Consider the following 14,884-nt stretch of genomic DNA (forward strand, 5'->3'; position numbering starts at 1 on the left):
ATTCAGACACAACAAAATGTGTGGAACAATAATACTATGTTATCGAACACAAGTTTCCCTTTTCATTTCCTTTCTATTTTGTTATTAAAAAAAAAAACGATTCCATAAGTAAAAAAAAAACGGAATCATACGCTGCACACACCCACACAAGAAAAGATGAAAGGAAGAAACAAATAACAAAATAGAAGTACAGATATATGCAATTAGTAGTTTTTAACAGTAGCGAAGAGAGGAGCGTAGAGAGAAGAAAATGTATAATTGCTATAAGTTTAAATGATGATGAACACAAATAACACGTAAGCGCGTAGCATAATAACTCACAAGTGAAATAAAATAAAAAAAAGCTATACAAAAACACATGTGCAACGTAAAATAAGCAAACAAACAATACCAGTAAAATGGATGAATGCTAGAAGAAGAAGAAGAAGAAGAAGTACTGTATGGAAGAGTAGAACATGAAAAACAACACAAAAAAAAAGGATGTGAAAGAGTGTAAACAAACAGTAACAAATGTAAAATTATGATGTGTGCGTGTGCGTGTGAGTTGAACGTGTTATATAAGTAACGGTTGGTGAGAACGAGCTGTATAATACATAACAAAAGAGCAACAAGCGAGAGGAACAGAAAGAAGAAAAACACATACGAACAAAAAAAAAAGTCTTGTAGTGTATAGGAGTGATGCGTGAGAGGAAGAAAAAGGAGAGTAGTTTGATATAAAATACAACAGCAGCACACCGGTTGGCCCGGTGTGTGCCAGTTTTGATATGTGACGCAAGAAAAGTAAAAAAAAAAAGCAACATAAGAAATGTAGCATACCGTAGTGAGTAGACATGTGAGTTAAGTACTAAAATTATATACACATATAACTCTATATACCAAGCTCGCCCCCCTATATCTTTATATATATACAAAAGGCAACAACAAACAGACAAACAAAACATACTGATATACCGAAGCGTGTCAGTAAATGCGCAAATGACAGTAATCGCCGCCACCAGCAGTAGCAGCAAACAGGAGCAAGCGAAAAATGATAATAATTAACGAAGAGAAAAAAGGTATCGATATCAAATATCGAAGAAGATAGAGCGTTTTACGTGCAAACAAATAAACGAAATAAATAAAGCGCTATCTCCAATAAGAGAAACACAGATTTCGCGACAACAAAAAGCCCGGAAAAGCACATCCCATCTTCCGGTATGGTTTTGCACCTACCAGGAAGAAGAGATGGTCACAGTATCCCTTGTCTTAGACAGTTTTACACAATTATATTACCCTTTCCATAACAAAAAAAAGCATCCGCCGCTTTGCCGGATCGTCGCAAATCTTAAAATATACATCTTATATATATACGTGTGCGTGCGTGCGACGACAAGTGTGGGTGTGCGAAATCTGGAAAAGAAAGGGAACCATCGTCTCGGAACCATGTTCTGATTTTAACAAACACGAAATTTAGAAATATAAGACTCCTTTTCGGATAAAAGAGAATAAATCGCTATGGTATAAATGCAACCACAACAAGATAAACAAAAAAGCAGAAGCCATCAGGACGAGTCGAGAGATACCGATTTTTTTTTAGTTGATAGAGATATCACCATCACCCAAGGCAAGACAAGTCCCTCATCCACGCTGTGTGAAAAAGGAATAGAAAGGATTAGAGAATCAATCGCGGTGGAAGGAGCGACGAACCCCCCATATACCCTTAATATTGACACAATTGTTGAAATATATGAAATAGTGTGAGAAATAAAACGAAAAGAAAGTAATCTTTACACAAAACAAGCAAAATTGGACCTGCTGTAGTAGAGCTGCGATCCCAAAAAAACACGACGAATAATCCTCGATTAGAAAGAACCTGCGGCAGAAATTTAAAACAAGTAGACGAGACACGCGTTATAAAGCCTCGAGGGTGGTGAGCAAATGTTTCCCCTTGCAGAGATACAAAATGTACTAGATACACACAAACTAGCGTAAATAAATTTTGAAAAAGAAAAAAAAACCCCTGATGGTAATGGGAAATGTTTTACAACCGTTGTTACAAGCTACAACAAACCACCAACCAAAAACACTGATTCAAATGCTGATGTTGCACAAAGCAGCAAAGGAGCGAGTGAGTACACAAGTGCTAGAGGGCCAAAAGCCAGGGCCAGTATTGCAACAAAGCGTGTGTGCGTCTACTTGTCATTGTGTGTGTGTGTACAGAAAAGGATGTCGTTGTCGTGTGTGCGAGTAACAGCAAGCAAACAAAAAGAAGCCCAAAATCCCGGAAACGAGAGCGCATGGAAAGTGGAAGCAAAAACCTCAACATTTCGCGGGTGACACATAGTACAACTTTATTTAAAGTGTTTAAGGTGTAGTAGGACAAACAAAATAGAGGGTACATTTAGCAGAGGAAGAAGAAACTTACTTCTGCTCTGTGTGTGTATGTACAGAAAGTGGGAGTAGTAGCGGCGTGTGTGTTTAGGAATAAAAAATATTAAAAAAAAAATAGATGAAACATGATTTTTAAGGTGATATATGATAAGAAACGAACAAATTGGAAATACACAAACATACAGGCCACAGTTTCTTGGATGAATCTCTTTACTGTTGTCACTGCTGTTTCTTTTTCTGTCCTAGGATGCGTCTCTACTGCGTGGTACAATTTTTTCATTGTCCTGCTGTCTAGCAGGAAGACATACTTTTACACACGAAACACAATCATATTAAGCTTAGTTTCAGTAAACAATAGTCATTCATACATTCATATATCGGTACAGAATACAGCAAACCAGGTCCATTTATAATTAACCTTTATTACCCACACACACGCACACACGGCGCTGTACGCATAGTTTTACGTCTCTCCTCTGAGTGTCCTTTGTCGTGTATTGAAGATAACTTTATTTTATTGCGCCTAACATAACAACACATCAACTAAACACACGAAATAATAGAATGCCGTACTACCTTTTAAATCAAACACCAAGCACCCAGCATACAGCGCGCTGCTTCCGTGTTGGTCGTCGTTGTCTACCAATAGTAGGGGGAGGATAATTTAAAGCAACTCAACTACAATTATATCATATACACATAAATAGCATATAGCCTGTAACTGTAATAGAATTAACAAAGACACACTCTCACCACACGTGCAACGTGCGCTCTTTCTCGATGAGATTTTTTTTTTTCTAAAAAACCATATTAAGTCTCTCGTTTTTAAATACATTTTACAAAATCTTCGTTTTAAATATTTTAAAATGTGTTTGAAATTTGCAGAATATATTTGTCCTATAAGTTTTTGGTGTTTGTAACCTGTAATCAACAACCATTAGTACCGATCTATTCTACCAATCTATTCATACCTAAAATAGTAATGCCGAAGAAGCAAGAGTGTCGTGTGTGTTTGTGTCGTGTGTCTATGTTAACAAACAATCATAAAATGAACACAATTTTTACTATAGTACTACTACTACTACTACTACTACTCATCACAACACAACAGCAGCATCAACATCTCACCTATCTCAACCAAAGCTGATCCTGTCAGCTTTCTTACAATAGAACTACTCCACTTTACAACAGACCGCTCAGTGCGCAATAGATTTCCCGTAAGAATTAACGCATATGGCGCTGACCAATGCGAATCAATAGAGAGATAAACAGGAGTTTATTTTGCATTTTTTGTTTGTATGTGTGTGCTTCACAATCTACACCAAAAGACGACACTAGAGGAGGAGGACACCTTTTTACATTAGCTTACCCCACACACACACACACACCTTTGTGTTGATTTCATTTAAAACTTCCATATTGCGTGTTTTCACTAAAAGTCGTTCCTTCCGTTGTGATAGAGTCCGTTGATAGATGATAGAGAAAACCCTTCAAAATCATCAACGTTTGTCCAACGTTTGTCCAAAAAAGGTAACATCTTTTATACGGCAATCATGTCCCTACTGTTGCGTTGTGGAGTGCAGAAGAAACGGTTGTTAACGATCGTACTACTACTACTACAAGAGTTGGTTTTAATTAGTTTAAAAAGAGGACGAAAAAAAGGATATATAGTTGCTTAAGTAATATGTGTTATGTTAATCGATTATTTGTTTTTCGTGCATAATTATCCTTTACAATTTGAGCGAATCCTCCACATACATATTAGCTAGATTTGTTTTTTGTTTCGTTTCCCGTAACAGTCATGTGCTTTTTTTAGAACTTTTTTTTTTAAATCATAACTTAATGTAAGAATAAATGTGCGTTTGTTGAAACAAAAAAAACATGTGTATTGAGCATTAAGTTAGTTTAAAAATGTGTAATAATACATACAAAATGCACATCATTTCATATAAAAAAAAAAACAATCATAAAGTAGGATTGGTAGCATTATAACAATAGGAAACAAACTCGAGAGATACAAATCAGAAACATATACAATTCATCATAGATGAAGAAAGAAGAGGAAAGTGGGACAGAAAGAGAAAGAGAGTAACGAACAAAGTAATGTGTGCATAACACAAATTAGTACAACAGAAAGAAGAAAAAAAAAGAGTAGTAAAAGGGAACATTGAAAAAAAGGGAATATAAAGCAGAAATACAATTTTCCTTTCTCTTATCGCACAACACAGCAAAAGAATTAATCTCTTTACAACAAAAAAGCTCCGTGTGAATGTGCTTCTCTTCTTGTTGAACAAGCTTACAGAACAGTATGAAAATGTAGAGTCAAAAAATGGAACAAAAGGGTGGGGGAGTGGGGTGAAGGGCGCTCCCCAAAGGATGTTTTCGATATGTTCTCGAACCCATTAATGAAGGATGTGTATGCACACACATACACACACACACACAGATTTAAGTTAAAGATTAAACGTGTAGTCTCTAAACACAAATTCACGCCATATTATACAAATGCAGCTACAAAAAGGAGATGAGTGGGAGATAGAAAAGGATTCGGTAAGGCGAATGATAAAAGGGATAGAACTAACAATAGATAGAGAGAGAGAGAGAGAGAGCGAGAGAAAGATGAGTATATTAAACACCAAGTATGGTACACCTTATAAGTTGTGTTGTTTTTATTTATTTTATTTTATTTTCTTGTTTCGTTATCCATTTTTCTCTTGTTGTAATTTTGTACCAGTTGTCTTTTTATTCGGTTTTTGTTGAAATTTCTTTTCGCTCTGTGGAAGTTTTTCCCTATATATGTATTCCTTCAGTCGTTGACTACTTCGAAAGAAATTCTTTATCTTCTAATTATCAAATCTTTTTAAAATTTCTGCAATTGGCCGCATTCAGCTTCTGATTTTTCTTCTTGGCATTATTCTGCCCTTTCAGGATTTCTAGTTTTATCTTTACCTGCATAATTTGTACTGCATCAAGATTACTTAGTAAACTAGCTCGTAGTATACAATTTCTATTTGATTCCCTTATCGTCCAGGAGGCTTACTCGGACACTTCCAAATTTTAGTTGCAATTTTCACTTCTACTTGATTTTTCTTCTTGTTTTAATAGCAAAACCCAGATGGTCTTAGGAGTGCTCTTTCAAGCTTTCTTCACTTGATTTACCCTTATCCGGATGGTTTGTACTGCATCAGTACTGCGTAGTTATCTTGCTCTTTGTATACACCTTTTCTTCTACTTCTAATTTAATTCTAATTCTGATTTCTACTTCTTCCATCGGTTCTTTTGATATTAATACATTCTTTTCATTATTTTGCTTTTTTTTCAACAAATTCGTTTTTTCTTCCTCATTGATGTCTCTAGCAGATCTCTTATTTCCTCTCACTTCCAATCATTCTTTTAGGGAATTATTAATTTAATGAACTGTTGAGGCAGCTCCCCCTGATCCATGTTTCTACATTTATTGCTGTTTTTTTTTTGTTACAAATTATTTTCATATATTTTTTTAAATTTAATATTGATTAAGGCGGTTGTGTGCCGTAATTTGCACACCGCTTGTGATGACTAAATTAACTTCTTCCTTTTTTCGGTTTAAATTCGGTTTAAAATAATTATTTCAATTAATTTATTTATTTTTAACAAGCAGTTTTCATTTCAGAATCATTAAAAGTAGTACGATCGTCAATGTTTTATTACAACGCTCCGAGAAACGCAACATAAAGGAACGATTGTTAAAGGAACTTGTTTGTACCCGACGTTGGTGCAAAAAACAGTTGATAAAGCCGACTGCAACTGCAGAGAAAGAATTGCAATCTGTTTTCAATCATTAATCCTGGTGTATTTCTATTTATTTAGTTTCGACACTCGATCTTTGCAGAGGACAACGTCAAACCGGCATCTACCAAGGACATGTACAAAATTATTAATAAAAAGAATAAACAGCAGTAAGCAAAATATGTAGAAGAATCGAAAACAAAGACGAAAGATAAACAATTTTAGTTTATCGAAATTGGCAACAAAAAAAAAAATCTATACGAAACAAAACCCGTGAGCGGAAAACAAAACAAATAAAATCATACACTAGATATGTCTATTTTGTTTGTTGTGTAAGAATGTTATAGCCGAATGTAAATAAGTAGAAAAGACCGGCAAAGAGCGAAAAGAAGCCACAGAAAGTAGAAAAGCGAAAAAAGCAACAAACACAAACACGCGCGCATAAAAATGATGATCTGTTAAGCACAAGCAGCAGAAAACAAAATAGACACACCAAAGTAAAACACACTTGAAAGCAATCCGTATCTGTTCAGCATCGATTCAGCAGACTGGAAAGGAAAGATACGCAAAACAGGCTTCTTGGCGTGTTTATTGTCGATTTAATGTTTGCTTTGCTTCATAAGAACGAGAATAATTTAGAAGAAGCATTATTTTCAGACGAGTTGTGTTAAACTACTTCAACTGCTTCGGTTCAGCGGTGTAAACCAATACTAAAACAAAAGTGATATTGAAGAGAATGTAAACGTCGAAAAGAAAGGCAAAAGGATGAACAAAAGGTATGTAAATTAGTAATTAAAGGGAAAATAAAACAAACAAAAAACGGATAATACACGTGTGATCATATTGTACGCTAGTGATTGTGCAACGTGTGCAAAAAAAAAAAGGTGCGCACACGCTGAGAACAGGAAAATCTCGACTGTTAGTAAGGATTGTTTGTGGATAAGTTTTTTTAGGAAGCAAAATAAACCAAATAATACGCGTGTAAGACAGGGAAAGGCGTTTTGCGGGATGGACGAACACGAACACAAATATTAAGGAGACAGAGAGAGAGAGAGAGAGAAATAGAGAGAGAGAGAAGCTTGCTTGTAAATAGGAAGGAAGGAAACAAGGGTAAAGAAAAGCGAAATCCTTTTAGAACAACTACTGTAACACTCTATCAACTGTCTGGGGTGAGGTTGGGTAAGAAAGTAAACCAAAATCGGCACGTTTATTTGTGGCGATGATGTGGCTTTTTTCGTGTTCAAACTCTCATTATACAACTGTTTTATCGGCAAATTTATACAAAAGGGATGCGAAAAAGGAGATTATAAAACACACTTCAATTCAAGTACATTTTATTTTTAACTTTAAAAAGACAATTATTTGCACAACCGAATAGAAAAGTGTTTCTTTTCTTTTAGCATCGAGAGCAAATCAGTATTGCAGAGTTTGGCTATAGCAATAACGAAAGGGAGTGATCGTCGACTAATAATAATTATTATACTAATCTGGAGAACCGGAAACGGAAAAGGCGTGAAAGGGAAAGACAAGCGAAAAGGACAACAAAAGAAAAAAAAAGTCTTGTAAAAGCTTTTAAAATTTAAAAAGCAAAAAATCGTACATACACACACCCACACACAAACACACCCAAAAAACACATAACTGAATACAAATCATGTGCAGCATAGCTGCATTTTATACGAATTTTCTATTTAAAAAGAAACCAAAATTGGACACAGCTCTTGCAAAGCGACAGAAGATTTTTTTTTTTGTAACAAAAAAAATTGTACGGGTTCTTCTATAAGCGGTGCAAAAAAGAAATTTGAACCCGGAACTGGAACTGGAACCGGTGCTGTATGTGTATAGGAAGATATTAAATGGGGAAAAAAAAAAGCAGAAGTGTGATGAAAATGAGGTGAAAAAGGCTTAATTTTTTATTTTTGTAATGTGCTTTTTTTTTGTATAAAAATGTCTTTTAGGTTATATTTTTACTGTCTTTAGGGATTTTTTTTAAATGTTCATATTAAACAACTTCCTTTAAAAAGTTAATTTAAACAATCATTTTTTGTAAATGTTTTAACTAAAAAAAAAAAAATATGTATGTTTCTCGGTAGGCAAAAAAAAAATAGAAAGACAGATAAGCTGGAACAATTATAAGACTCAAAATTGTGTGTAAGGTTAAAAGCAGGAAGGAAAAGGAAAAGAATAAAAAATAAACAAAAAAAGCATGTGTTGTAGTAAAACAAACAAAAAAGCTAACTATTAACCCCTAAATTAGTGGTGATGTCGATTTCGATTAAGAAAGCAGGTCTGGTAATAATAAAAAGGTAATGTGAACGTGATTGATAGGAAAGAAAAGGTGAAATAAGATAGAAGAAAATGAAGGTGGGAAAAAAATGCGGAAAATGCAAATAAGTTTGTAGTGCTAGCAGCGGCAAAAAATGTTATTAAACAATGCTGCAACAAAAGAGATAAAAAAAACATACAAAAAGTTTACACGCTATCCGTAAATGTGAGTAGAAAAGCAGTGAAACATATAAGGGGACAAAATACAAACACACAACGTTCTAGGTACTGGCTCGGAAAGGGAAGGTAACCAAAAAAAAAGTGGATAAAGAATTATAAACATCATTTTTAAATTTTGAATTGTTGCTTCGGTTTGTGTTTAGTTTAATTAAAAGCATTTCCTTTGAATTCGTTTGTTCTCGTAAATAAAAAACTGATCAACGATTTCCTACAGCATCCTTTTGCAAAACAAAAAAAAAAAACATAATACAAAACAAAAAAGTTGCTTGTAAAAAAATACAACAAAACTAAACTGCAAAAGGCTCGTTACTACAAAACAAACAAAAAAACTACAGAAACCCACAAATTCCCGCTGTATACAAGAGAAAAGAGAAGAAAACGGCTGAAAAAGTGCATAAGCAAAATAGTAATTAAAACAGATATAAAAAAAATATTCGCAAACACCAACAAACAACAATAGGATGATACCACAACCACAAACATGTAAAGACAGTGTGATGATGGCTAATGGCTAACAAATATAAAGGGCAATTACCTGGGTATACAATAAAATAACGAAACCTTAATATAGTTACAAGCTAACCCGTACATCCCCTCCCCCAAACGGACAGAGAGAGGTAAATCAGAAGTCACCAAGAAGCAGAAAATGGTTATTTTTCTTCACTTCAATCCCGACAGGGGTTGGAATCGTTTGAAACTCGCTAAAACAACAAATCGCGCCACAAAGGCAACATTCATCCTCATGAAACCGTTGGGATAGAAGTGAACACGAAAATGATTAGTTTCGGCTTCCGGGCGATAAAGAAGCTAATAGCAAACTAGATACCGTACAAGCTGCACCCACTGAGAAAAAAAAAGAAATGAAGAACGCATTGAAAACAATGTGAAAAAACTAACATAAACAAACTAAACAACAAACAAAACACAATAATAGAAATACATATACATCCATCTAGCAAGTATAAGACACAAACACAGAAAATGGAACAGTTTACACACGTAAAGCATGCAACAGACAGCGGTAGAGGAGGAAAAAAACAAGGAAAAGGAAACATAAAATGACGTCGATTTACATGCAAGTCATTTTTCGCATACACACACACACAGACACATCTACATGTATAAAATGGCAGAAAGTGCCGTGGTAAGAAATATGTGCATAAGAGAGGATATAGATATATATATTTTTATTTCCTTTTTTATACGAGCAAAACTGTGCAGCAAAGAGGAAGAAAAGAAAAAAGAAGAATCAGAAGAAATGGTGGAAAAGATAATAAACAATAATATAAACCAAAAAAACCGATGTGGTGAAACAAAAGAAAAGGAAAATCGCAATAAAACGAAGACAACAGAAACACTTAGTATATGGGAAAGGAAGAAAAAAAAACATGACATCAAACTTTTGAACGCGTATCACCGACGATGTGGTAAAACGTTTATCGAAACAGAGAGGACACAAAGTTAAGAACAAATGTTTTGCGTTGTTTTTAAGTGTCTTTTTTCGCTGCATAATTTATCACCGTAAGCAGTGGCATGACTAAAATAGTGTAAAACAAAATGTGGTACAAAGTAAAACACATAGTAGAGATGATAATGACGCTGCAAACACGGCTCTTCTTGAGGAAGGAAGAGAGATAGATGTACATGACGAGAGATTCAGATTCAGGAGGAATAAGGCTAAGTTCGTTCGACTGTGTAACATACAGAGGAGTGGTTCGTTGTTTCTGTTTTGTTAGTTTTTGTACATGTGTTTTATTTAGTCACATATTTTTTTTTTCTTGCTAAACTAAACAGACACACGCATAGAAACAACTTACCCAAAAACAAGCCAATATATACGAACAACGCTAGCAAACAGGAAAATAAAAGAAAGTGTGTGCGTGAAGAAAAAGAGAAAAAATAGCATTTAAAGAAAATATACAAACACACATACACGTACAAATATTAAAGTGTACACACACACACACACAGAACAATGTCCTAGTGGTAGTGAAAAATAAACAGCAAATAATGAAGAAAAATCATCAGTAACACAATATGCAAATAGGAAAGTTAGATGCCGGCGGGCAAAAATGTAAGTAGCAAGAGAAGAATAAAAACAGATAGTGTTGTGCCCCCCCACCGCGTGTGTGAGATGGGCAAATAGTGGGAGAAAAAGAAAAGAAAACCAGTAACAAACAAACAAACAAACAAACCAACAAACAAAATAAAGCAAAGAAATGAGAAGAAGAAGAAAAAAGGTTCAAAAACAATCAAATCGAAAGAGGATAATTGAGTTTTTTGAGCGTCCTCAGTTGTGTTGGGAGTTTTCCCGTGGTTTTATTACGAAGATGTGCTGTGTTTTTCCCCCTCTTTCGCTGAGTTTAAATCGTTTGCGGTTCTGTTAGTTTGATTGTAAAAAACAGTGAAACAAAACAACAAAACAACAGCAACTGGAGCCAGAATAATGTACCCTTAATGTTTCAAACTATGAATTATATGATCAAAATTAATAAATGTTTTGAATACAGGTGGTTTTGGTTGTTCTTCTTTTGTCTTAACCTTTATTTCATTGACCACATCTATCCGGGTATGTTATGCATTTTAATTCTTCATTACATTTGTTACAATGGCGCTATCGACTTGAAACTTTCAGACTGCCTAGAAAAACTTCTTCGGAAAAACTCTTTCAAAAATATACTTTCAATATTCGATTTTTGCATCTTATTTATATTACCAACTACCCGGGGAGGTCATACATTTTTTATGAGAGTATGTAATTTTCCGAATTATAAAGCTAATATATCTTTTCTGCTCGTCGTATTTGCTCGAAATTTTCAAGAGAGGTGAGGCTTTTTGTTGCCTGTCAAATGACATTTATATTAAATCGCTTTGCTGTGCTACTGAACAGACATTTTTTGTAACGGGGATTTCATATTACGGAGTTTGGTGGTTCGGTGGTAAGGCGACAGTGGGGCCGATCTTGTCACGGCTGGACCAGGTCAAATCCAATCCGAAACGTGCACCCGTAGTGAGATCGTGGCTTGGTACGCTACTGTAAGTATTTTACGTTATGAAAGCAATATAAATAAATTGAACAATTTTTTTTAATTCTCAACTAAATATCAATTGAAAATTTAGTGCAAATACGACGAGCAAATAAAAAGATATTAGCTATTTTATCCGGCAAAATACAAACTCACGTAATAGAAGGGTGTATTTTTGGTCATTGAAAGGAAAGTTAACTCAATGTCATAGCTAGTTGGGTTACAATGGTTTGAAGAATCTGTAAAATTATAGAGAAATATAGCAAAGAAAAGCCGTAAATAGTGTTTTTTCAAATGTCGATTTTGAATAAAATTTGCGGGAATCCGGCAAAACCACGTGTTTGGGTAAATTACTGTAGTTTTATTGCAGTTTGCATTTGGCGCGCACTGTAGCATGAATTAAATTAATAAACACGTTGAAATTACTATTTAATTGAACACAACTAATTAACTTAAGCATGAATTTTGTTCTTCATGATTTAAACAGCAATTTTAACAAATATTTAAACGAAAATTGATGTAATTTCAACAGCAATAGAATTACGCATGTGAACTTCTCAACACTCTATTATAAACGTTACTGCCTCTTGCGCAAGGTAAAATGACAGTTGTGCAGAACATTCAATACAAATAAATAGATAAATAAATAAAAACACAAATCGGTGAAAACTTTTGCTAAAATCTTTACCAATCCTTAAGAAAACAGTTGAAATGCTTATCACTTACTAGAGTTCTATCAGATCAAGTGTACAAAATCGTCTCTAAAGTGCAAACAAAGACTAATTGCAAGCATTTTCTTTCCGAGAGTGAAAACTTGACCTACCGGCGAGTTGATTACATCAGCTGTACCTTGTACCGTCTTCAAGTTGCACTAGCACAAGTTCCCCTAGTCCGATGGCATCCAAAACGTCCGATAAAGAGTCGGGTAAAGCGTCTGACACACGATCCCCACCCATCCCAAATGCAGTGATCGATAGGAGCGATCGGGAAGGTAGCGAGAAACAGTGGGGTTACGATCTTTATCCGGAGCGAAGAGGTGAAAAGTATAAGCCCAGCTGGGGCCGGGTTCTGCTCGGTATCGAGGGCACGGAAAATTTGGACAAGATCAAATGCGAACGAAACGTTTACTCCTGCGTGAAGAAAAGTCCCATGGTAAAGTTGATGATGGGAGCGTTGAAGAGTTCTGGATGGTAAGTGGTCAATTACTGAGGCAGGTTGTAATCGAGACGCAATGCTAATGGTTCCTTCTCTACACTTACAGCGAAATCGATATTCGAAGGCACATCGCGTGCGAGGTGTGCGATACATCGGTCAGCGGTGGTTACGATCCGGTGCTGAATCAGGTTGTGGTTTGCCAGAATATTGCCCGCAACGAGGGCATCGTGCAGGGCGTACTGACGCACGAAATGATCCACATGTTCGACTACTGTAACAATAATTTGGATTTTAAAAATATCGATCATTTAGCGTGCACGGAAATTCGTGCAGCCAATCTGACGCACTGTTCCTTTCTGAGTGCGTGCACGCAGGGTGATGCTTCACCGTTCAAAATCAAACAGGCACATGCGGTAAGCGAAGACGAGTGATCTTTATCTGAGTGCAATCCTTATTATTTTATTTAATGTTTGTTAATCTTTACATCCAGGACTGCGTGAAAACCAAAGCCCTTAATTCGGTACTGGCCGTGCGTAAGGTCAGTCCGGAAGAGGCTATCGCTGCAGTGGAACGGGTGTTTCCTAAGTGCTATAACGATCTGGAACCGATCGGTCGCCGAATACGAAGAAATTCGAAGGATATGTACAAAGCATACCTGGAAGGTCCAATGTACGGGTACGATGTGGATTAGCAAGCTCGTTTTTACTGGCATTTTGTTGCAATAAATGGTTGGCGGTAGTAGTAGTGAAATGAAGATAGTATATGTAACAAAAGTAGTACTTATATCCGAACATAATTTGTATTAATCAATCGAAAATGGATCAGTTTCTACTAAAAAAAAAATAGCAGAAACTTTTTTTTATTTATAATTAATTATGACGGTCCAGTGCCGTATTGTCAACACCGCTTGTGTTGAACATTTTGACCTATGGGTGGAACTGTCGGTTGCCATGGACCTAGCCTGCCAGGGGGGCCTCGCCGGCTAGAGAACCTCTTTCGTCTTGGATGGATAAATCCCACCAAACTTCCATCCACGCTAGACCAGTACGAACCTCGTTTATGAAGATCTACAGGGGGCTCGGTACAGTTTATCAATGGTAAGCCTCCGGTCCCCGCCAACAAGCAACAGGTACAGATGGCAGGGTAAAGGTGCATGGCGATAGTTGGTGAATTGTTTTACAACAGTATGCTGGGTTGGATGTGGGCGTGAAGGACATTTTAGGATGTTGATGTCTGGATGATGTTCATGTCTTGCAGCTGAACGGATGTTTCTGTATCTGTAGCCTATTCTTCACGTAGATATCACAGGAAAGTGTACATCCAGGGTGGAAGGGATGTGACGACGAACGTTAACTTGCGCAAACTGATTAAAAGGTACTTTTTACTCTAAATACAGCAGAGACCGCAGACCGCTGACCGAGAATTTTGGATTTAACCTCTGTCGGATGATTTGACCTACCAATTACTTTATTTTATTCGATGCATACTTTATCGCATATAAATATTTTTAATCATTCTTTTTTACCGGAATCTGAAATTGGTTTTGAAATTTTCGGAACGTTCTTCGCCTGTCACGTTGAAGTTTCCAGCACAGTATTTAAATAAACAGAATTTTATTGCTTCACCATGTTAAGGGCATTCAAAACATCATTGATTTATTGAAAAAAAAAAAAAAAACATCAAATACTGTCGGACAATTACACCGTCGTTCTTCGACAACACTAACTTCTAGAACGCCTCATAAGTTGTTGGATGTTATAGTGGTGGACGTTGGATTGTCGTCGTAATTGTAATACTCCTCGTCGATTGGATCGGTGTCTACAACAAACAGAAAACGCATTAATCGATCACTAACTACTTACGGGTTATAATTTTCTCCATTTCTCACTTCCAAAAATGATAGCGGCAATCATTTCACACAAAGCCGGTAAGTATTCACACATTTTACTACTTTACAGGATTTTTGTGAGAAATAATGTTGCACAAATTGCAAAAAAAAAAAACAATCGAATGTATCTTCTACTTTTTACTTGTACACCTTACTGGAGCACTGAACAGAA

The 14,884-nt window shown here is 35.7% G+C and overlaps 2 protein-coding genes across 48 annotated transcripts in view; both read left to right on the forward strand.

The window, feature by feature from the left end:
• The window catches only part of LOC126563926 (zinc finger protein 271), a 53,170-nt gene that overhangs the window by 37,768 nt on the left and 518 nt on the right, over positions 1 to 14,884 (forward strand). The window lies entirely within an intron of this gene.
• LOC126565241 (mitochondrial inner membrane protease ATP23 homolog) lies at positions 12,562 to 13,574 on the forward strand. Its single transcript, XM_050222400.1, has 3 exons — positions 12,562 to 12,859; positions 12,931 to 13,237; positions 13,315 to 13,574. Exons 1-3 carry the CDS (start codon positions 12,564 to 12,566, stop codon positions 13,513 to 13,515), a joined length of 804 nt encoding a protein of 267 aa, XP_050078357.1. The 5' UTR covers positions 12,562 to 12,563; the 3' UTR covers positions 13,516 to 13,574.

This window comes from Anopheles maculipalpis, chromosome 3RL (genome assembly GCF_943734695.1).
Source record: "Anopheles maculipalpis chromosome 3RL, idAnoMacuDA_375_x, whole genome shotgun sequence".
Classification (NCBI taxonomy): domain Eukaryota; kingdom Metazoa; phylum Arthropoda; class Insecta; order Diptera; family Culicidae; genus Anopheles; species Anopheles maculipalpis.

What these genes read in the sequence shown, in the direction of transcription:
- LOC126565241 (XM_050222400.1), top strand. Translation starts at nt 12,564, where the DNA reads ATGGCATCCAAAACGTCCGATAAAGAGTCGGGTAAAGCGTCTGACACA. An exon ending in GCGTTGAAGAGTTCTGGATG is followed by an intron (nt 12,860 to 12,930) that starts GTAAGTGGTCAA and finishes CTACACTTACAG; the next exon opens with CGAAATCGATATTCGAAGGC. An exon ending in AAATCAAACAGGCACATGCG is followed by an intron (nt 13,238 to 13,314) that starts GTAAGCGAAGAC and finishes CTTTACATCCAG; the next exon opens with GACTGCGTGAAAACCAAAGC.